The following is a 23,656-nucleotide window of genomic DNA, read 5'->3' on the forward strand; positions in this document are numbered from 1 at the left end:
TTTTTTAAATTTTCTTTTCCTTTCTTTTCCTTTCTTCTCTTCTCTTTTCTTCCTTTGTGTGTGTGTTTGTGAGCGCGTGGACAAATCCATCCATCCCTCCATCCCTCCCTCCCTCCATCCCGGCAGGTTTATCCCGGGATTTTCTGCGGGGACAGCCCGTCCTGGATCCAGAGGGCCGGGGAGGAGGATGAGGATGATGAGGATGAGGAGGATGAGGATGAGGGGTGGGGCAGGCGGCGGTGGATGCGGCGCAGGCGGAGCAGGTAGAGCAGGATGGAGAGCAGCACCACCAGGAAACAGGCCAGGAACAGGTAGTGGTTGTACACAAAGGAGAAGCTCCTCCAGTGCGAGTGAATCCCACGGAAATTCTCCTGCTGGATGTCCCTGGGGAAGAGCAGAGAGACAACACGGGTGGCTCAGAGGGAGAATTCTGCTTCCAACTCAGTGGGAATCAGACAGGGTGGGAATGAAAGCCCATTTAGGGGAACAGGATCTAAAAACCCACAATTTGAGGGATCAGGACCTCTTCCCATTCCCAAAATCCTCTCCCAAAAGCTTTTCCCAAATTTTTTAGAGGATGTCCCTGGGGAAGAGCAGAGGGACAACGGGGACGGCTCAGAGGGAGAATTCCCATCCTGGCCTGGGGGGAATCAGACAGGGAGGGAATCAGAGCCAATTTTAGGGAATAGAATCTAAAAAGCACAAATTGAGGAGCCCCTTTTGGGGAATAGGATCTAAAAACCTCCTCCCATTCCCAAAATTCTCTTCCCAAAGGCTTTTCGCAGATTTTTCTAGAGGATGTCCCTGGGGAAGAGCAGAGACACAATGGGGACAGTTCAGAGGGAGAATTCCCATCCTGACCTGGGGGGATCAGACAGGGAGGGAATGGGATCTAAAAGGCACAAGTTGAGGAGCCCCTTTTGGGGAATAGGATCTAAAACCCACAAGTTCCCATCCCCAAAATCCTCTCCCAAAGGCTTTTCCCAGATTTTTGAAATAATTCCCCTGGAAAAGAGCAGAGGGACAATGGGCACAGCTCAGAGGGAAAATTCTGATCCTGACTTGGTGGGAATCAGATCCCATTTGGGGGAACAGGCTCTAAAACCCCACAATTTGAGGGATCATCACACTCTTCCCATCCCAAAATTCCCCTTCCCAAAGGCTCTTCCCAGATTTTTGAGCACCCTGGGAAAGAGCAGAGGGACAACAGCCACGCTTTGGAGACCAAATTCCACTTCCAGCTTGGTGGGAATCAGACAGGGATGGAATCAAAGCCCATTTTGGGGAATAGGATCTAAAAACCCACAATTTCAGGGATCAGCACCTTTTCCCATCCCAAAATTCCCTTCCCAAAGGCTTTTCCCAGATTTTTTTAGAGGATGTCCCTGGAAAAGAGCAGAGATGGTTTGGAGGCCAATTTCCACTTCCAGCTTGGCTCAGGGCAGGAATCAAAGCCCATTTTGGGGAACAGGCTCTAAAAACCCACAAATTGAGGGATCAGCACCTCTTCCCATCCCAAAATTGCCCTTCCCAGATTTCTGAGAGCCCTGGGAAAGAGCAGAGGGACAACAGGGATGGCTCAGAGGGAAAATTCCACTTCCAGCTTGGTGGGAATCAGACAGTGTTGGAATCAGATCCCATTTTGGGGAATAGGATCTAAACCCCACAATTTGAGGGATCAGCACCTCTTCCCATCCCAAAATTGCCCTTTCCAGATTTCTGAGAGCCCTGGGAAAGAGCAGAGGGACAACGGGGATGGTTCAGAGGGAAAATTCCGCTTCCAGCTTGATGGGAATCAGACAGGGTGGGAATCAAAACCCATTTAGGGGAACAGGATCTAAAACCCCACAAATTGAGGGATCAGCACCTCTTCCCATCCCAAAATTCCCCTTCCCAGATTTCTGAGAGCCCTGGGAAGGAGCACAGGAACAACAGCCACACTTTGGAGGCCAAATTCCACTTCCAACTTGGTGGGAATCAGACAGGGTGGGAATCAGAGCCCATTTAGGGGAACAGGCTCTAAAACCCCACAATTTGAGGGATCAGCACCTCTTCCCACCCCAAATCCCCCTCGCAGAGGCTGCTGTGGGGTACCTGAGGGGCAGGAAGCGGGTCCTGTACAGGATGGCCCCCAGGGTCCACTGCACCTCCTTGTCATAGACCTGCAGGGCCGTTTTCAGGCTCCCGTAGCTCTCGGGGAAGGAAAAACCCCGGTGGAAAACCTCGAACATCCAGGCGGATTTAAAACACTGGAACCTGCGGGGAGGAGCGGGGTCAGAACGGGGAGTAATGGGGTCAGAATGGGGAATAATGGGGTCAGGGATTGTGGGGTCAGAACAGGGAATAATGGGGTCAGACTGGGGGATAATGGGGCCAGGGATTGTGGGGTCAGAACGGGGAGTAATGGGGTCAGAATGGGGGATAATGGGGTCAGACTGGGGAATAATGGGGCCAGGGATTGTGGGGTCAATCAGGAGAAATGGGGTCAGGGATTGTGGGGTCAGAACGGGGAATAATGGGGTCAGACTGAGGGATAATGGGGCCAGGGATTGTGGGGTCAGAACGGGGAGTAATGGGGTCAGACTGAGGGATAATGGGGTCAGGGATTGTGGGGTCAGAATGGGGGATAATGGGGTCAGGGATTGGGGGGTCAGAATGGGGGATAATGGGGTCAGCCTGGGGGGATAATGGGGTCAGACCGGGGAGTAATGGGGTCAGACTGGGGGAATAATGGGGTCAGGGATTGTGGGGTCAGAACGGGGAATAATGGGGTCAGGGATTGGGGGGTCAGGGATTGTGGGGTGAGCCTGGGGAAATAGGAGAAACAGGGTCAGGGATAGTGGGGTGAGCCTGGGGGGATAATGGGGTTAGACTGGGGGAATAATGGGGTCAGACTGGGGGATAATGGGGCCAGGGATTGTGGGGTCAGAACGGGGGATAATGGGATCAGACTGGGGAATAATGGGGTCAGACTGGGGGGATAATGGGGTCAGACTGGGGGGATAATGGGGTCAGAATGGGGAATAATGGGGCCAGGGATTGTGGGGTCAGAACGGGGGATAATGGGGTCAGACTGGGGAATAATGGGGCCAGGGATTGTGGGGTCAGCCAGGAGAAATGGGGTCAGGGATTGTGGGGTCAGCCTGGGGAAATGGGGTGAAGGACTGCAGGGTCAGGGAAAGTGGGATCAGGGACTGCAGGGTGAGCCTGGGGAAATGGGGTCAAGGATAATGGGGTGAGGATGGGGAAACAGGGTCAGGCTGGAGAAATGGGGTCAGGAACTGTGGGGTCAGGGAGAGTGGGATCAGGGACTGTGGGATCTCGCAGAAAAAATGGGATAAGGAACAGTGAGATCGGCCAGGAACAGTGAGATCAGTCAGGAACACTGGGACCAAGGACTGTGGGATCAGGGACAGTGGGATCAGGAATACTGGGATCTGCCAGGAGAAATGGGATCAGAGACACTGGGATCAGGGAGGAGAAATGGGATCAGGGACTGCAGGGTCGGGGACAGTGGGGTCAGGAGAAATGGGATCAGGGAGAGTGGGATCAGGCAAAAAAAATGGGATAAAGAACAGTGGGATTGGCCAGGAACAGTGGGATCAGTCAGGAACACTGGGATAAAGGACAGTGGGATCAGGAACAGTGGGATCAGTCAGGAACACTGGGATAAAGGACAGTGGGATCAGGAACAGTGGGATCAGTCAGGAACACTGGGATAAAGGACAGTGGGATCAGGGACAGTGGGATCAGTCAGGAACACTGGGATAAAGGACAGTGGGATCAGGGACAGTGGGATCAGTCAGAGAGAATGGGAAAAGCTCATCTCAGTGACTGTGGGGCACAATTAACCACAGAATTCTCAGCTTTTCCAAGGGTTTTTCCCTCTTCCAGTGATCCCATGAAAAGGAAAGGCCTTGGAAGCTCTGGGTGGGATCAGGAACAGTGGGATCAGGAACACTGAGATCAGGAACACTGAGATCAGGATCAGTAGGATCAGGAACAGGGGGATCAGGATCAGTGGGATCAGCCAGGAACACTGGGATCAAGGACAGTGGGATCAGGCAGGAAAAATGGAGTCAGGTCCAGGAACAGTGGGATCAGGAACACTGGGATTGGGAACAGTGGGATCAGGATCAGTGGGATCAGGGACAGTGGGATCAGGGACACTGGGATCAGGGACAGTGGGATCAGGAACAATGGGATCAACCAGCAAAACTGGGAAAAGCTCAGCTCAGCATTGAGCACAATTAACCACGGAATCCTCAGCCTTTCCCAGGTTTTTTCCCCACTCCCATCCATCCCATGGAAGGCTGAGGAGGAATTCCCTGCCCAGCCTGTCCCAGACTGACTTGAGGCGGTGCAGGTCGGCGTGGGGGGCGTAGAGGCCGCGCTCGAAGCGCTCCCGCAGCACGGCCCAGCGCGTGGAGCAGTATTCCTGCAGGGAAAACAACAAAAATGGGAAATGGGAATGGGAACAGCATCCCCTCTGCCCAAAGAAGGGAAATCCCACCCCGTAAAATGCCCTGGAATAGCAAAACCCCAAAAAAGAATAAGGGATTGTGCTGCCAATGAGGCAGATCCCAAATTTTGCGGGATTATTTGGGTCTATGTTTGGAATTCGGGGTGGAATTAATGTTAAACTCTTTGGGAATATCCAGGAGGGCAAATCCCAAATTTTACAGGAACACTTTGATCCACACTTGGATTTCGAGGTGGAATTAATGTGAAATTCTCTGGGAATTTTTAGTAAGGCAAATCCCAAATTTCATGGGAATATTTTGGATCCACATCTGGAGTTTAAGGTGGAATTAATGTTGAACTCTTTGGGAATATCCAGTAAGGCAAATCCCAAATTTTGTGGGAATACTTTGATCTACATTTGGAATTTGGGGTGGAATTAATGTTAAACTCTTTGGGAATATCCTTGGAGGCAAGTCCCAAAATTCACGGGAGAATTTTGGATCCACATCTGGAGTTTAGGGTGGAATTAATGTGAAATTTTCTGGGAATTTCCAGTAGGACAAATCCCAAAATTTGTGGGAATATTTTGATCCACATCTGGAATTTGGGGTGGAATTAATGTTAAACTCTTTGGGAATATCCAGTAAGAAAATTCCAAAATTTCATGGGAATATTTTGATCCACACTTGGATTTTGGGGTGGAATTAATGTGAAACTCTTGGGGAATATCCTTGGAGGTGAAAATTGTCCCTCTGTTTTTAGGGAAATTGCCAAATCGTCTGATTTTCACTTTTGCAGCTTCAGTGAATTTAGGAATTTGGGATCTCTTACGGAATTTGGGATCTCTTAAAGCAAAGTTTTTCTGCAGGACTTTGGGACCAAAACCCTTGTGGAGAGATGTTCTAAATTAGGAATTTGGGATCTCTTATGGAATTTGGGATCTCCAAAAGGATTTAAGATCTCTTAAAGGATTTGGGATCTCTTAAGGCAAAGTTTTTCTGCAGGACTTTAGGAACAAAACCCTTATGAAGTGATGTTTTAATGAGGGAATTGATCCCAGTTCTCTCACCTGTGCTACTTTAGTGAATTTAGAAATCTGGGATCTTTCAAGGACGAGTTCTTCTGTGGGACTTTGGGAATGAAACCTTTATGGACAGATGTTATAAATTAGAAATTGATTCTTTATTTTCACCTGTGCAGCTTCAGTGAATTTAGGAATTTGAGATCTCCTAAGACAAAGCTTTTCTGCAGGATTTTGGGACCAAAATCCTCATGGAGAGACGTTCTAAATTAGGAACTGATCCCAGTTTTCTCACCTGTGCAGCTTTAGGGAATTTAGGAATTTGAGATCTCTTAAGGCAAAGTTTTTATGTGGGACTTTAGGACCAAAACCCTCGTGTTTTAATGAGGGAACTGATTCCAGTTTTTCTCACCTGTGCAGCTTTAGTGAATTTAGAAATCTGGGGTCTCTTGTGGAATTTGGGATCTCTTATGGCAAAGCTTTTCTGCAGGAAAACCCTTATGGAGAGATGTTCTAACAAGGGAATTCATCCCTTTTTTTACCTATGCAGCTTTACTGAATTAAGGATTTTGGGATCTCTTAAGGCAAAGCTCTTCTGCAGGACTTTGGGACCAAAACCCCTATGAAGAGACATTCTAACGATGAACACCTCCCAGTTTCTCACCTGTGCAGCTCCAGTGAATTTAGGAATTTGGGATCTCTTATGGAACTTGGCACCTCTTAAAGGATCTGATCTCTTAAGGGAAAGTTCCTCTGCAGGACTTTAGGAACAAAACCCTTATGGAGAGATGTTCTAACCAGGAACAGCTCCCAGTTCTCTCACCTGTGGAGCTTTAGTGAATTTAGAAATCTGGGATCTCTCAAGGACGAGTTCTTCTGTGGGACTTTGGGAACAAAATCCTTATGGAGAGATATTTTAAATTAGGAATTTATCCCTGATTTTCACTTTTGCAGCTGGGATCTCTTACAGAATTTGGGATCTCCTAAGGCCAAGCTTTTCTGCAGGACTTTGGGACCAAAACCCTTATGAAGAAATGTTCTAATGAAGAACAGCTCCCAGTTCCCCACCTGTGCAGCCCTGGTGAACCTGGCGGCGCTGTAATCCCCTCCCATCCTCAGCACGTCCTCGGTGCAGTAGTAGAACTCGGAGAAGCCGTAGAACTCGCTGTTGTGGAAGTGCACGGGGGGCTGGAAGACGCCGTTCAGGGAGCTCTGGCTCTCGTTGGTTCTGTTCAGGAGGGGCTGCAGCAGCTCCCGGCACCGCTGGAAATCGCCGGAGCCGCGAAGGTGAAGCGTCAGCCCCGCCTGCTGCAGCTCGTCCCGTGCGTCCCGCGGCAGGCACGGGTCCAGGATTGGGGATTCGGGGCTCAGACCCTCCTGTCGGCCCTGCAGCCTGGGGGGAACACAAAAATCAGGGATGTAGATGGGTTTTCCAGAGCTGGAAAAGGTCAGGGTTTGTGAGGAGTTGGGAGAAATTGGGATTTGTGCTGGGGTTGGATTGGGCAGGTGTTGTTCGTGGCACGGGTTCAGGAATGGGGATTTGAGGCTCAGACCCTCCTGTCTGCCCTGCAGCCTGGGGGAACACAAAAATCAGGGTTTTCTAGAGCTGGGAAAGGTCAGGGATTGTGAGAAATTGGGAGAAATTGGGATTTTTGCTAGGGTTGGATTGGGCAGGTGTTGTTCGTGGCACGGGTCCAGGAATGGGGATTTGGGGTTCAGACCCTCCTGCCTGCCCTGCAGCCTGGAGGAACACAAAAATCAGGGATGTAGATGGGTTTTCCAGAGCTGGAAAAGTCAGGGTTTGTGAGGAATTGGGATTTGCGTTGTGGTTTTTGGGTTAGATTGGGCAGTTGCTCGTGGCACAGGTTCAGCAATGGGGATTCTGGGCTCAGACCCTCCTGTCTGCCCTGCAGCCTGGGGGAACACAAAAACCAGGGATGTAGATGGGTTTTCCAGAGCTGGAAAAGGTCAGGGTTTGTGAGGAATTGGGAGAAATTGGGATTTGTGCTGGGGTTGGATAGGGCAGGTGTTGTTAGCGGCATGGATGCAGGAATGGGAATTTGGGGCTCAGCCCGCCCTGCTGGCCCTGCAGCCTGCAAGGACACAGAGATCAGGGAGCCAGAAGGGTTTTTTAGAGCTGGAAAAAGTCAGGTTTTATGAGGAATTGGGAGAAATTTGGATTTGTGCTGGGGTTTTTGGGTTAGATTGGGCAGTTATTGTTAGTTGGGTGCAGCAACAGGGATTCTGGGCTCAGACCATCCTGCCAGCCCTGCAGCCTGGGGGGAACACAAAAAAATCAGGGTTTTCTAGAGCTGGAAAAGGTCAGGGTTTGTGAGGAGTTGGGGTTTGTGCTGGGGTTGGATAGGGCAGGTGTTGTTCGTGGCACGGGTCCAGGGTTGGGGATTCTGGGGTTAGACCATCCTGTCGGCCCTGCAGCCTGGGGGAACAGGGAAATCAGGGATGTAGATGGGTTTTCTAGAGATGGAAAAGGTCAGGGTTTGTGAGGAATTGGGAGAAATTGGGATTTGTGCCTGGATAGGGCAGGTGTTGTTCGTGGCACGGGTCCAGGATTGGGGATTCTGGGGTTAGACCATCCTGCCTGCCCTGCAGCCTGGGGGAACAGGGAAATCAGGGATGTAGATGGGTTTTCTAGAGATGGAAAAGGTCAGGGTTTGTGAGGAATTGGGATTTGCGTTGTGGTTTTTGGGTTAGATTGGGCAGTTGCTCGTGGCACGGGTTCAGGAATGGGGATTCGGGGCTCAGACCCTCCTGCCTGCCCTGCAGCCTGGAGGAACACAAAAATCAGGGATGTAGATGGGTTTTCCAGAGCTGGAAAAGGTCAGGGTTTGTGAGGAGTTGGGATTTGCGTTGTGGTTTTTGGGTTAGATTGGGCAGTTGCTCGTGGCACAGGTTCAGCAATGGGGATTTGGGGTTCAGTCCCTCCTGTCGGCCCTGCAGCCTGGGGGAAACACAAAAATCAGGGTTTTCCAGAGCTGGAAAAGGTCAGGGTTTGTGAGGAGTTGGGGTTTGTGCTGGGGTTGGATTGGGCAGGTGTTGTTCGTGGCACGGGTTCAGGAATGGGGATTTGGGGTTCAGACCCTCCTGTCGGCCCTGCAGCCTGGAGGAACACAAAAATCAGGGATGTAGATGGATTTTCTAGAGCTGGAAAAGGTCAGGGTTTGTGAGGAATTGGGATTTGCGTTGTGGTTTCTGGGTTAGATTGGGCAGTTGTTGTTAGCGGGTCCAGGATTGGGAATTTGGGGCTCAGACCGTCCTGCCTGCCCTGCAGCCTGGGGGAACACAAAAATCAGGGTTTTCTAGAGCTGGAACAGGTCAGGGTTTGTGAGGAATTGGGAGAAATTGGGGTATTTTTGGTTAGGTTGGGCAGTTGTTGTTGTTAGCGGTGTGGGTCCAGCAGGGGGGATTCTGGGGTTAGACCCTCCTGCCTGCCCTGCAGCCTGGGGGAACACAAAAATCAGGGTTTTCTAGAGCTGGAACAGGTCAGGGTTTGTGAGGAATTGGGAGAAATTGGGGTGGTTTTGGTTAGATTGGGCAGTTGTTGTTAGTTAATTGTTAATCAATTAATTACTGGGGAATTAAAATATCCAGTGCCACCCCTGCCATGGGCAGGGACACCTCCCATGATCCCAGGGGGATCCAGCCTGGCCTTGGACATTCCAGGGATCCAGGGGCAGCCACAGCAAATCTGGGAATTCCAGCCCTGCCAGGAATTCCTTCCCAAAATCCCACCCATCCCTGTCCTGTGTCAGTTTGAATCCATTCCCTGTGTCCTGTCCCTCCAGCCCCTCCTCCCCAGCACATTCCCAGTGTCCAGGGCTGTTCCTGCAGCACCCACAGAGGGATGGGAAAACAAAATCAAAAAATCCTGGAATGGTTTGGGTTGGGAGGGACCTGAAATCCCATCTCATCCCATGGGCAGGGACACCTCCCACTGTCCCAGGTTATCCCAGTCTGGCCTGGGACATTCCAGGGGTCCAGGGGCAGCCACAGCAAATCTGGGAATTCCAGCCCAGCCCCTCTCCCAATGTTTCTTCCCAAAATCCCATCTAAACCTGCACATGGAATCCTGGAATGGTTTGGGTTGGAGGGACCTCAAAGCCCATCCAGTCCCACCGTGGGACTTTCCATGGATCAGGGGGATCCAGCCTGGCCTTGGGCACTGCCAGGGATCCAGGGGCAGCCACAGCAAATCTGGGAATTCCATCCCCCTCATATTGAGAATTCCTTCCATAAATCCAACCTAAATTCCCCCTTTTTCACTCTGAACCCATCACTCCAATCCCTCAGCACCAACCCCTTCCCCCTTTCCCAAATTTCCCCACTGGAATCCCCATCCCCTCCCCACTCCCACCACCCCCATCACTCCAGGACCCCAGAGCTGCTCCTTGGACACTCCCAGGGGTTGGAACAACCTGAAAATTCCCAGGAAAATTCCCTGGAATACCTGTTTTTGAGGAAGCTGCTGGAGAAGAGGCTCTGCTCGTATCTCCTGCGGGCAGCATTCCCTCCAAAGCCCAGGAATGTGGCCACGTACACGCGATAAACGTGTTCGGTCTGGTGGGTGTCGCAGCCCAAATTAAATTCTGCCAGCAAGTTCTTGGCCACTTCCTCCTGCAGCAGCGAAAATAGAAAAATCAGGGATGATCTCCAGGGTGAAATGGATTTTTTTTTTAGGGGGGAGGGTGTTTTGGAGCAAAAAAATTGTTGTTATTGTGTTGAAAATTAAGAATTTGTCTCATGTTGAAAATAGACCACAGGATAAAAATTTACCCCAAGGATAAAAATTTACCCCAAAAATAAAAATTTACCCCAAGGATAAAAATTGGCCACAGGATAAAAATTTACCCCCAGGACAAAAATTTGTCACAGGATAAAAAATTAACCCCCCAGGATAAAAATTCATCCCCAGGATAAAAATTCACCCCCAGGAGAAAAAATTCACCCCCAGGACAAAAATTCACCCCCAGGAGAAAAAATTTACCCCCAGGACAAAAATTCATAAAAAGGGCAAAAGAAAAGAATTTTCCTTAGGAATGATTTTCTCCCATATAATTTTTAAAATCCAAAATTATTTCATTGGGAGAGCAAAAGTGAATTTTCTTCTGGAATAATAATTTCCCACATTATTTGGAAAATCCAGAATTATTTTGTTGGGAGAGAAAAATGGAGTTTTTCTTGGGAATGATCATCTCTCCCATTTTATTTGTTATTATTTCAGGATTATTTCATAGGGAGAGCAAAATTGAAGAGTTTTCTTGGGAATGATCATCTCACGTGTATTTTTTTGGAATAAAATCCCCCATTTGGGACATAAAACAATTTGGTGACATTTAATTCCATTTCTCCACCAAAATTAAAGGAAAAAAAAGTCATTTTTATGGAAGATTTTTTAATGGGATTTTTTTGGGTTTTAAGCCCCAGGATGTAAAGTTTGGAATGGGAAGGATTTGAAATTATTAAAAGGAAAAATTCATTTTTATGGAAGATTTTTTTAATAGGAATTTTGGGGTTTAAGCCCCAGGATGTAAAGTTTGGAATTGAAGGGATTTGAAATTATTAAAGGGAAAAATCATTTTTATGAAAGAATTTTTAATGGGATTTTTTGGGTTTTAAGCCCCAGGATGCAAAGTTTGGAGTGGGAAGGATTTAAAATTATTAAAAGGAAAAATTCATTTTTATGGAAGATTTTTTCTTAAGATTTTTGCTATTAAAGGGGAAAGTCCTTTTTATAGAAGATTTTTTTAATGGGATTTTTGCTATTAAAGGGAAAAACATCATTTTTATGGAAGATTTTAAATGGGATTATTTGGGTTTTAAGCCCCAGGATGCAAAGTTTGGAATTAAAAGGGGAAAGTCATTTTTATGGAAGAGTTTTTTAATAAAATTTTTGGGTTTTAAGCCTTAGGATGCAACGTTTGGAATTAAAGGGAAAAAGTCATTTTTATAGAACTTTTTTTATAGGATTTTTTGGGTTTTAAGCCCCAGGATGCAAAGTTTGGAATGGGAAGGATTTAAAATTATTAAAAGGAAAAATTCATTTTTATGGAAGATTTTTTAATAGGATTTTCGCTATTAAACGGAAAACCATCATTTTTATGGCAGATTTTTTTATAGAATTTTTTGGATTTTAAGCCCCAGGACGCAAAAATCGTAACGAAAAGGAATTAAAACAATCCACAAAGACCAAAAGCAAAGGATGAACACAGGACTGGAGCGATGGAGATGAAGAAAACACAAGAACTCTTAGCTGGAGGACGCCGCGCGCCGCCATCGTCTCTCTCTCTGGTTTTTTGGGAATGGGATGGGATGGAAGACTCCAAACGATGGGAAAAAGAAAGGAAAAGGAGTTAAAAACCAATTCCCGAGGGATGGAATTCCCAGATAATGACCTGCTGAGGGGAGGCAAGGCTTACACTTTGGGGCACCTCGTAGGCGATCTGCGTCGACACCCCGCCCATGTCCAGGATCCCCACGGTGCGTTTGCGGAACACGGGATCGTGGTGCTCGTTCCCCGGGATCTGCACCTCCACCACCGCCTCGTCCTCTGGGGAAAACATGCGGAAAATCAATGGGATACAGGGAAAAGTCAATGGGATAAAGGGAAAAGTCAATGGGATACAGGGAAAAATCCCTGGGATACAGGGAAAAATCCCTGTGCTCGTTCCCCGGGATCTGCACCTCCACCACTGCTTCATCCTCTGGGGAAAACATGCGGAAAATCAATGGGATACAGGGAAAAGTCAATGGGATATAGGGAAAAATCCCTGTGCTCGTTCCCCGGGATCTGCACCTCCACCACTGCTTCATCCTCTGGGGAAAATCAATGGGAATATCAATGGGATACAGGGAAAAATCAATGGGATACAGGGGAAAATCCCTGTGCTCGTTCCCCGGGATCTGCACCTCCACCACTGCCTCGTCCTCTGGGGAAAATCAATGGGAAAATCAATGGGAATATCAGTGGGATACAGGGAAAAATCCCTGTGCTCGTTCCCCGGGATCTGCACCTCCACCACTGCCTCGTCCTCTGGGGAAAACAGGGAAAAATCAATGGGATACAGGGGAAAATCCCTGTGCTCGTTCCCCGGGATCTGCACCTCCACCACCGCCTCGTCCTCTGGGGAAAACAGGGGAAAATCAGTGGGAATATCAATGGGATACAGGATAAAATCCCTGTGCTCGTTCCCCGGGATCTGCACCTCCACCACTGCTTCATCCTCTGGGGAAAATCAATGTGAATATCAATGGGAAACTGGGAAAAATCCCTGTGCTCATTCCCCGGGATCTGCACCTCCACCACTGCTTCATCCTCTGGGGAAAGCATGCGGAAAATCAATGGGATACAGGGAAAAATCAGTGGGATACAGGGAGAAGTCAATGGGATATAGGGAAAAGTCAATGGGGTACAGGGAAAGGTCAATGGGATACAGGGAAAAATCCCTGTGCTCGTTCCCCGGGATCTGCACCTCCACCACTGCTTCATCCTCTGGGGGAAACAGGGGAAAATCAATGGGAAAGTCAATGGGATACAGGGAAAAGTCAATGGGATACAGGGAAAAATCAATGGGATACAGGGGAAAATCCCTGTGCTCGTTCCCCGGGATCTGCACCTCCACCACCGCCTCGTCCTCTGGGGAAAATCAATGGGAATATCAATGGGATACAGGGAAAAATCCCTGTGCTCATTCCCCGGGATCTGCACCTCCACAACTGCTTCATCCTCTGGGGAAAACAGGGGAAAAGTCAATGGAGAACTGCGAAAAATCAGTGGGATATAGGGAAAAGTCAATGGGATATAGGGAAAAGTCAATGGGATACAGGGAAAAGTCAATAGGGAAATCACTAGGATACAGGGAAAAACCAATGGGATACAGGGAATGGAATTGCATCCCAACAGCTGGCTGGAAATGCATCCCAACATCTGGAAATGCAACTCCCAGGGCTGGAATTGCACCCCAACATCTGGCTGGAATTGCACCCCAACATCTGGCTGGAATTGCATCACCTGGAGCCCCCCAGGTCCCCTTCAGGTCCTCACCATCATCCGTGTGCTCAAATCTTCCAAGGACAAAATTGATCCCAATCCATGCATAGACTCCTGAAAGTGGAAAAAAAAAAACAAAACAAAACAAAACAGGAATTTGGGAATCCAAACACTTGGAATTCCTAAAAAATATTTTGCAGGTATTTTTCCAAATTCCACTTACCTTCCTGCTTCCCAGAAATCACCTCGGCGTGGGAGTCAGAGAAAAGGAAATCAAAGTGCACGGGGATGTCTGTGAGCAGATCCTCCAGGATGGCTTTCTGCTGGCTGCAAAATTCCACAGAAAAAGGGTTAAAAAAGAAGCCAGGATTGCTGCTGGTGATGATTTCAGTTTTAATTTCATGTATTTGATGTGTCTGTGGTGCCCAGGGGGGCAGCTCTGAGCTCACAGTCAGTGTCACTCAGCTCTGCACACAGCAGGGACACAAAACAAACCCTTTTCCTGCTGCACACCAAGGACAACTCTCAGGCCAAAAGCACAAACAAGGGGGGCTGGAGGGAGGGACAAGAAGGATGGGACCTCCCAGCCTGGAGCTGGGATTGGACAATTCAACCCCAAGGTGCAAATGGACCAAAACTGATAAAAGTGTGAGACCTGGAGACTGTTTGTCAATTTTGGGTCCATTTTGTGACCATTTTGTGACCATTTTCGGTCTATTTTGTACCCACTTTGTGCCCATTTTGTACCCATTTTGTGCCCATTTTGTGTCCATTTTGTGCCCATTTTTGTCATCATTTTGTGTCCATTTTGTGACCCTTTTGTGCCCATTTTGAATCCAATTTGTGTCTATTTTATGTCCATTTTATGTCCATTTGTGCCCATTTTGGGTCCATTCAGTGTCCATTTTGTGACCAATTTTTTGTCCACTGTGGGTCCATTTTGTGCCCATTTTGGGTCCATCTTGTGACCATTTTCTCCCCATTTTGTGTCCATGTTTTTGTCCATTTTGTGCCCATTCTGTGTCCATTTTTTTGTCCATTTTTTTTTCCATTTTGTGACCAATTTTTTGTCCATTTTGTGCCCATTCTGGATCCACTTTGGGTCCATTTTTGTCATCATTTTGTGTCCGTTTTGTGCCCATTTTTTGTCCATTTCGTGCCCAATTTTTTGTCCATTGTGGGTCCATTTTGTGACCATTTTTTTTACCATTTTTGTGACCCTTTTGTGTCCATTTAGTGTCCATTTTTTGACCAATTTTTTGTCCATTTTGTGCCCATTCTGTGACCACTTTGGTTCCACCACGCTCTTCTCCTCCCCAACCCTCACCCTTAAAAACCTCCCACCAAATCTCCACTTCCCTCTCCCTCTCTCTGCCCCCTCTCTTCCCTCCCCAAATCCTCCCAAAATTCCCAAAAAAACCCCCAGGGCATCACCTTTCAGGCAGGATCCTCATGCCAGCAGTGCAGAGGATGTAGAGAGGAGTCTCCTTGTGCTTGGAGCGCGGGACGTGCCCGGCAGCAAAACTCAGCAGGGGCAGGATGTAATCACTGACCTTCTCAGGAGAGCTGGCAAACTCTGAAATCCCTGCAAAAAATAAATATTGGGTGTCAGGAGAGCTGGAAAAATCTGAAATTCCTGCAAAAAATCAAAATTGGGAGTTAGGAGAGATGGAAAAATCTGAAATTCCTGAAAAAAATAAAATATTGGGGGTCAGGAGAGATGGCAAACTCTGAAATTCCTGGAAAAAATAAAATATTGGGGGTCAGGAGAGCTGGAAAAATCTGAAATTCCTGCAAAAATACAGAATTGGGAGTTAGGAGAGATGGAAAAATCTGAAATTCCGGGAAGAAATAAAATATTGGGGGTCAGGAGAGCTGGAAAAATCTGAAATTCCTGGAAAAATAAAATATTGGGTGTTAGGAGAGCTGGAAAAATCTGAAATTCCGGGAAGAAATAAAATATTGGGGGTCAGGAGAGATGGCAAACTCTGAAATTCCTGGAAAAATAAAATATTGGGTGTTAGGAGAGCTGGAAAAATCTGAAATCCCTGGAAAAATACAGAATTGGGAGTCAGAGAGATGGAAAAATCTGAAATCCCTGCAAAAAATAAATATTGGGGGTCAGGAGAGCTGGAAAAATCTGAAATCCCTGCAAAAAATAAAATATTGGGGGTCAGGAGAGATGGCAAACTCTGAAATTCCTGGAAAAATAAAATATTGGGGGTCAGGAGAGATGGAAAAATCTGAAATTCCTGCAAAAAATAAAATATTGGGGGTCAGGAGAGATGGAAAAATCTGAAATTCCTGGAAAAATAAAATATTGGGTGTTAGGAGAGCTGGGAAAATCTGAAATTCCTGGAAAAAATAAAATATTGGGGGTCAGGAGAGCTGGAAAAATCTGAAATCCCCAAAAAATACAGAATGGGGAGTTGGAGAGCTGGAAAAATCTGAAATCCCTGAAAAAAATAAAATATTGGGTGTTAGGAGAGCTGGAAAAATCTGAAATCCCCAAAAAATACCAATTGGGAGTTGGAGAGATGGAAAAATCTGAAATTCCTGGAAAAAATAAAATATTGGGAGTCAGGAGAGCTGGAAAAATCTGAAATCCCCAAAAAATACAAATTGGGAGTCAGGAATTTCCCCATGATTTCTGCTCCTAACTCTGCTAAAACCTGGAATTTTTCTGTGATTTCCTCTCCTGACTCTGCTAAAACATGGAATTTCTCCGTGATTTCCTCTCCTGACTCTGCTAAAACATGGAATTTCTCTGTGATTTCCTCTCCTGACTCTGCTTCCTGCACTCCAGAGTGTCTGATAAGGGATATTTCCTTGTTGTGAGTGTGGAACAACTCCAACAAATATCCCTTATCCAGACAATGGAAATATCCCTTATCCAGACACTCTGGAGTGCAGGAAGCAGAGTTAGGAAAGAAAATCATGGAGAAATTCCCTGTTTTTTGCCTGGTTTTATTTTGAGTTTCCTGTTGCTGCCCTATGGAAAAACTTCTCCCTCCTGCCCCATTCCAGACTTTAACCTCTACAAAACTCCTACAAACCAATCCCAAAGAAACCTGGAGCTGTTCCACCTGGAAATATCCTTTGGAGTGCAGGAAGCAGAGTTAGGAGAGGAAATCATGGAGAAATTCCATGTTTTTCCCAGTACCTGGTTTGATTTTCATCACCACATTTTCCTGTTGCTGTCCCATGGAAAAACCTCCCCCTCCTGCCCCATTCCAGACTGAAACTCCTTGCAAACCAACCCCAAAAAACCCTGGAGCTGTTCCACACTCACAACATGGAAACATCTTTTAATCCAGACACTTTGGAGTGCAGGAAGCAGAATTAGAAGAGGAAATCATGGAGAAATTCCATGTTTTTCCCAGTACCTGCTTTGATTTTCATGTTCATTTTCCTGCTGCTGGAAATTGAAAATTCTCCCTCCTGTCCCATTCCAGAACTCCCTGCAAACCAACCCCAAAAATCCCTGGAGTTGTTCCACACTCACAACATGGAAACATCTTTTAATCCAGACACTTTGGAGTGCAGGAAGCAGAATTAGAAGAGGAAATCATGGAGAAATTCCCTGTTTTTGCCTGTACCTGGTTTTATTTTCATCACCACAGGTTTCCTGGAGCTGCCCTATGGAAAAACCTCTCCCACCTGTCCCATTTCAATCCCAAAAACCCACTCATAACATGGAAAAATCCTTTATCCAGACTTTGGAGTGCACAAAACTAACTCAGGAGGGGAAAGCCTGGAGAAATTCCTATGTAGAGCTGATTTTTCCCAGGAAACATCCTTTATCCAGAGACTTTGGAGTGCAGAGAGCACAGTTAGGAGAGGAAATAATGGAGAAATTCCATGTTTTTCCTAGTACCTGGTTTGATTCTCATCACCACATTTTCCTGTTACTGTCCCATGGAAAAACCTCCCCCTCCTGTCCCATTCCAGACTGAAACTCCCTGCAAACCAACCCCAAAGAAACCTGGAGTTGTTCCACACTCACAACATGGAAACATCTTTTAATCCAGACACTTTGGAGTGCAGGAAGCACAATTAGAAGAGGAAATCATGGAGAAATTCCATGTTTTTCCCAGTACCTGGTTTTATTTTCATCACCACAGGTTTCCTGGAGCTGCCCTATGGAAAAACCTCTCCCACCTGTCCCATTTCAATCCCAAAAATCCACTCAGAACATGGAAAAATCCTTTATCCAGACTTTGGAGTGCAGAAAACTAACTCAGGAGGGGAAAGTCTGGAGAAATTCCCATGTGGAGCTGGTTTTTCCCAGGAAACATCCTTTATCCAGAGACTTTGGAGTGCAGAGAGCACAGTTAGGGGAGGAAATCATGGAGAAATTCCATGTTTTTCCCAGTACCTGCTTTGATTTTCATGTTCCTTTTCCTGCTGCTGGAAATTGAAAATTCTCCCTCCTGCCCCATTCCAGAACTCCGTGCAAACCAATCCCAAAATACCCTGGAGCTGTTCCACACTCACAACATGGAAACATCTTTTAATCCAGACACTTTGGAGTGCAGGAAGCACAATTAGAAGAGGAAATCATGGAGAAATTCCATGTTTTTCCCAGTACCTGGCTTGATTCTCACCACATTTCATTTCCTGTTACTGTCCCATGGAAAAACCTCTCCCTCCTGCCCCATTCCAGACTGAAACTCCCTGCAAACCAACCCCAAAGAAACCTGGAGCTGTTCCATGCTGGAAATATCCTTTGGAGTGCAGGAAGCAGAGTTAGGGGAGGAAATCATGGAGAAATTCCATGTTTTTCCCAGTACCTGCTTTGATTTTCATGTTCATTTTCCTGCTGCTGGAAATTGAAAATTCTCCCTCCTGTCCCATTCCAGAACTCCCTGCAAACCAACCCCAAAAATCCCTGGAGTTGTTCCACACTCACAACATGGAAACATCTTTTAATCCACACACTTTGGAGTGCAGGAAGCAGAATTAGAAGAGGAAATCATGGAGAAATTCCCTGTTTTTGCCTGTACCTGGTTTTATTTTCATCACCACGGGTTTCCTGGAGCTGCCCTATGGAAAAACCTCTCCCACCTGTCCCATTTCAATCCCAAAAACCCACTCAGAACATGGAAAAATCCTTTATCCAGACTTTGGAGTGCAGAAAACTAACTCAGGAGGGGAAAGTCTGGAGAAATTCCTATGTAGAGCTGATTTTTCCCAGGAAACATCCTTTATCCAGAGACTTTGGAGTGCAGGAAGCACAATTAGGAGCGGAAATCATGGAAAAATTCCCTGTTTTTTTGCCCATACCTGGTTTTATTTTCATCACCACGGGTTTCCTGTTGCTGTCCCTCATCTGCTGGATGTCCAGGAGCTTGTGGGGACAGCACCTGCCTTACCCATGGAAAAACCTCTCCCTCCTGCCCCATTCCAGACTGAAACTCCCTGCAAACCAACCCCAAAGAAACCTGGAGCTGTTCCACACTCATAACACTGAAATATCCTTTATCCAGACACTTTGGAGTGCAGAAAAATAAATTAGGAGAGGAAAGCCTGGAGAAATTCCTATGTGGAGCTGATTTTTCTCAGGAAATACCCTTTATCCAGAGACTTTGGAGTGCAGAAAACAAAGCCAGGAGGAAATTCCCTGTTTTTTGCCCATACCTGGTTTTATTTTCATCACCACGGGTTTCCTGTTGCTGTCCCTCATCTGCTGGATGTCCAGCAGGTCCTTGGGGTTGCCGTTGTGGCGGGGCCAGCAGTACACGAACACCCTGGAGCCGCTGCTGCCGCAGTCCACCACGATCCCGTAGTTCAGGTTGGGGTTCCCCGTGTCCGTGGCCTCCGTGTCCCTCACCCTGGCCAGGTACCTGCGGGAGAAAATGAATAAATGGGAATTGCTGCGGGGAGTTGGGCTGTGGAATTTTCCCTCTGTGTTCTGTAGGTCAGGAGTGGGGAGATCTGTGGTTGTTTTTCCTTTTTCACAGGTTCCATTTCCCTGTTTTCCATGGAATTCTGTTCCCCAAAGCTCCATTCCCTGTTTTCCATGGAATTCCTTCCCCCAGAGCTCCACTCCCTGTTTTCCATACAATTCTTTTCCCCAGAGCTCCATTCCCTGTTCCCCATGGAATTCTTTCCCCCAGAGCACTATTCCCTGCTTTCCATGGAATTCTTTCCTCCTTTCCCTCAGAGCTCCATTCCCTGTTTTCCATGGAATTCTCTCCCCCAGAGCACTATTCCCTGTTTTCTATGGAATTCTTTCCTCCTTTCCCCAGAGCTCCATTCCCTGCTTTCCATGGAATTCTTTCCTCCCTTCCCCCAGAGCTCCATTCCCTGCTTTCCGTGGAATTCTTTCCCCCAGAACTCCATTCCTCTTTTCTATGGAATTCTTTCCCCCTTTCCCCCAGAGCTCCATTCCCTGCTTTCCATAGAATCCTTTCCCCCAGAACTCCATTCCCTGTTTTCCATGGAATTCTTTCCCCCTTTCCCCCAGAGCTCCATTCCCTGTTTTCCATAGAATCCTTTCCCCCAGAGCTTCATTCCCTGTTTTCCATAGAATTCTCTCCTCCTTTCCCCAGTGCTCCATTTCCCTGTTTCCCATGGAATTCTTTTCCCCAGAGCTCCATTTCCCTGCTTTCCATGGAATTCTTTCCCCCTTTCCCCCAGAGCTCCATTTCCCTGTTTTCCATGGAATTCTTTCCCTCAGAGCTCCATTCCCTGCTTTCTATGGAATTCTTTTTCCCAGAGCACCATTCCCTGTTCTCCATGGAATTCTTTCCTCCTTTTCCTCAGAGCTCCTTTCCCCGTTTTCCATGGACTTCTTTCCTCCTTTCCCCCAAAGCTCCATTTCATTCCTTTTCATGGAATTCTGTCCGTCTTTCCCATGGAATTCCGTGCCCCTCACCTGTGGAATCTGTTTTCCATGGAATTCCCTCCCTCTCCTGTGGAATCTCCCATCCCAGGCCATCCTGCCATACTTCCTGTGGAGCAGGAGCAGAGCAGCATTTCCCCTTTCCCCCAGGGCTCCATTTTGTTCTTTTCCATAGAATTCTCCCTCTTTCCCATGGAATTCCGTGCCCCTCACCTGTAGATTCTCAGTTTCCCATGGAATTCTTTCCCCCAAAGCTCCATTCCCTGTTTCCCATGAAATTCTGTGCCTCTCACCTGTGCAGTCAACCCTCCCTGTGTGTCCTGCCATACTTCCCATGGAGCAGGAGCAGAGCAGGATTTCCCATTTCCTCCAAAGCTCCATTTCCCTGTTTCATATGGAATTCTCTCCCCATTTCCCATGGAATTCTGGAATTCCCCCCTCTCACCTGTGCAGTCTCCCCTCCCTGCTGGTCCAGCCGTATTTTCCCCGGAGCAGGAACAGGGAGCAGAGCAGCATTTCCCATTTCCCCCAAAGCTCCATTTCCCTCTTTCCCATGAAATTCTTTTCCCTAGACTTCCATTCCCTGTTTCCCATGGAATTCTCTTCCTGTTTCCCATGGAATTCCATGCCCCTCACCTCTGCAATCTCCCTTCCCTGTGTGTTCTGCTGTACTTCCCTTGGAGCAGGGAGCAGGAGATCTGTGAATGTTCCCCATTTCCCCCAAAGCTCCATTTCCCTGTTTCCCATGGAATTCTCTCCCTGTTTCCCATGGAATTCTCTCCCTGTTTCCCATGGAACTCTCTCCCTCTTTCCTATGGAATTCTGTGCCCCTCACCTGTGCACTCTCCCCTCCCTGCTGGTCAAGCTGTACTTCCCCCGGAGCAGGAACAGGGAGCAGAGCAGCATTTCCCATTTCCTCAAAAGCTCCCCCCAAGCTTTCCCTGTTTCCCATGGAATTCCATGCCCCTCATTTGTGGAATCTCAGTTTCCCATGGAATTCCCCCCCTCTCACCTGTGCAGTCTCCCCTCCCTGCCGGTCCAGCCGTATTTCCCCCGGAGCAGGAGCAGGGAACACACCAGCAGAGCCCCGGCCAGGGCTGTCACCCCCAGCAGGAGCAGCTGCCGCAGGGACAGGGCCAGGGGGGCCTTGAGCAGGCGGGGACAGCCCCAGGGGAACAGGCTGAAGTGCCACCGGGCTGGCAGCAGGCACGACATGCTGAGCCTGGAAACCAGAGGGAGAAATCTGAGTGATGGGTTTGGGGTTAAACACAAGGGAAATTCCTGCCTGGAGGGCGGGGAGAGCATGGGGTGGAATTCCCACTCCTGCCCCATCCCTGGGGATGAGGATGGGAGATTCCCACGGGGTTTGGGGCTCTTTTTGGTCTCCTGGATTTCTTTCAGTGTCAGGAAAACTCGACTCAGAAAGGAGGGAAAAGCCTGGCTTGGGATTGAGGGAATGGAAATCTGGGAATGACCCCAGAGAAGAGAATCTGGGCAGATCTCAGGGCAGTTCCCCAGGGCCCAAAGGGGCTCCAGGAGAGCTGGAGAGGGACTGGGGACAAGGGATGGAGGGACAGGACACAGGGAATGGATCCCACTGGGAAAGGGGAGATTGGGGTGGGATTTTGGGAAGGAATTCCTGGCTGGGAGGGTGGGGAGGGGCTGGGATGGAATTCCTGGATCCCTGGAAGTGCCCAAAGCCAGGATGGGATAACCTGGGACAGGGGGAGGTGTCCCTACCCATGGCAGGGGTGGGATGGGATGAATTTAAAGTCTCTTCCAACCCATCCCAACCCAACCCAACTCAACCCAACCCATCCCATCCCATCCCATCCCATCCCATCCCATCCCACCCCATCCCACCCCAGGATTCTGCTCTGCACTGAGCAGGCTCAGGACACCATTCCCAGGCTGGAATTCACCCCAGAGTGACCCCAGGGGGATCCTTACCTGCCCATGGTGGGATGGGGCAGCAGGAGGAGCCTCAGCCGGTGCCCTCGGAGGGTCTGGGAACATCCCAGGGCCCCTGAGCCATCCCTGTCCTGCTCCTGGGGAAAAACAGCCCGGGGTGAGCCCTGGGATGTCCCTGGGGATAGATCCTCCCCTCCCTAAGGGAAAATCCTGGGATTTTCAGGATGGATCCTCCTTTCTTTGAGGGAAAATCCCAGAATGGATCCTTCTCTCCCTGAGGAATATCCTGGGATGGATCCTCCCCTTCCTCAGCACAGCCCCGGGCTGGATGTGGGACCAATCCGGGGTTTTCCAGGAATACAAAGGAAAACAGGAATCCAGCTGGAATTCCCAGATTTGCTGTGGCTGCCCCTGGATCCCTGGAAGTGCCCAAGGAGAGGTTGGAACATCCTGGGACAGTGGGAGGTGTTGGGGCTGGAACTGGACGGGATTTTATCTCCATCCCGGGATTCTGCGACCCCATCATGACCAAACATCAGCAAAATTCCCCAAAAAAACACAGAAATTCGGGAATTCTGGCTGAGGAGGGACACAGCCCAGGGATGGCACTTCTTCCTGAGGGAACATCCCAACCCAGGTGCCAGGGAGGGGACAGGGGACACTGGGGTGGGAATGGGATGGGGAATGGGATGGGAATGGGATGGGAATGGGATGGGGGAATGGGGAATGGGATGGGAATGGGATTGGGAATGGGATTGGGAATGGGATGGGAATGGGGAATGGCGAATGGGATGGGAATGGGGAATGGAATGGGATGGGAATGGGGAATGGGAATGGGGGAATGGGATAAAAGGAACTGAATGGAGGAAACGAGATGGAGGGAACAGAATGAGGAAAAGTGATGGAAGGAACGGGATAAAGGGAGAAGGATGGAGGGAACAACGGGATAAGAGAACGGGATGAGGGAACGGGACGGGAAGGGCCACGCAGCGGAACGAGCCGGTCCAGGCCCCCCGCCCGCCCCCACGGCCGCCCCCATCCCGCAGGGCCCGGCCCGGCTCTCCCCACACCCCGCGGCCCCCGGGCACCCATTCCCGATCCCATTCCCTGTCCCATTCCCGCTCCACTCCCGCTGTTTCCTCCCCCCGTTCACCTCCCGGGCCGCCCCATGGCAACCGGCCCCGCGCCACTTCCGGGTGCGCCGCCGGACGTGACGCGAGCGCGATGACGTCACGGCGGAGCCGGGAAGGGATTCCCCGGGGGCGGGACCAGGGAGGGGGCGTGGCCAGGAAAGGGGGCGTGGCCACAAGAGGGGAGTGGCCAATGGGCGTTGCCACAGAAGGGGGCGCGGTTAAAGGGGCGTGGCCTAGACGGAGTGGGCGTGGCCAGGAGGGGCCGGGTGAGCTGC

General features: G+C 48.8%; 1 protein-coding gene across 10 annotated transcripts; it reads right to left on the reverse strand.

Moving 5' to 3' along the window:
- Positions 1 to 23,446, reverse strand: ENTPD4 (ectonucleoside triphosphate diphosphohydrolase 4). 10 transcript variants are annotated; one of them, XM_083880367.1, is made up of 15 exons: positions 23,402 to 23,446; positions 22,288 to 22,385; positions 21,350 to 21,559; positions 19,131 to 19,336; positions 14,925 to 15,075; positions 13,714 to 13,817; positions 13,545 to 13,604; positions 12,185 to 12,204; positions 11,920 to 12,030; positions 11,755 to 11,820; positions 9,951 to 10,117; positions 6,554 to 6,878; positions 4,353 to 4,438; positions 2,095 to 2,256; positions 1 to 384 (listed from the first exon to the last, which is right to left on the reverse strand). In XM_083880367.1, the coding sequence occupies exons 2-15, from the start codon at positions 22,293 to 22,295 to the stop codon at positions 129 to 131; spliced, it is 1,932 nt and encodes a 643-aa protein (XP_083736493.1). In that variant the 5' UTR covers positions 22,296 to 22,385; positions 23,402 to 23,446; the 3' UTR covers positions 1 to 128. The 10 variants fall into 10 exon arrangements, with proteins under 10 accessions (XP_083736493.1, XP_083736491.1, XP_083736489.1 ...); XM_083880365.1 differs by lacking the exon at positions 12,185 to 12,204 and adding an exon at positions 12,410 to 12,429; XM_083880363.1 differs by lacking the exon at positions 12,185 to 12,204 and adding an exon at positions 12,514 to 12,533.
- Positions 23,447 to 23,656: the final 210 nt, after the last annotated feature.

Source organism: Zosterops lateralis (genome assembly GCF_965231275.1).
Source record: "Zosterops lateralis genome assembly, chromosome: 30".
Lineage (NCBI taxonomy): Eukaryota > Metazoa > Chordata > Aves > Passeriformes > Zosteropidae > Zosterops > Zosterops lateralis.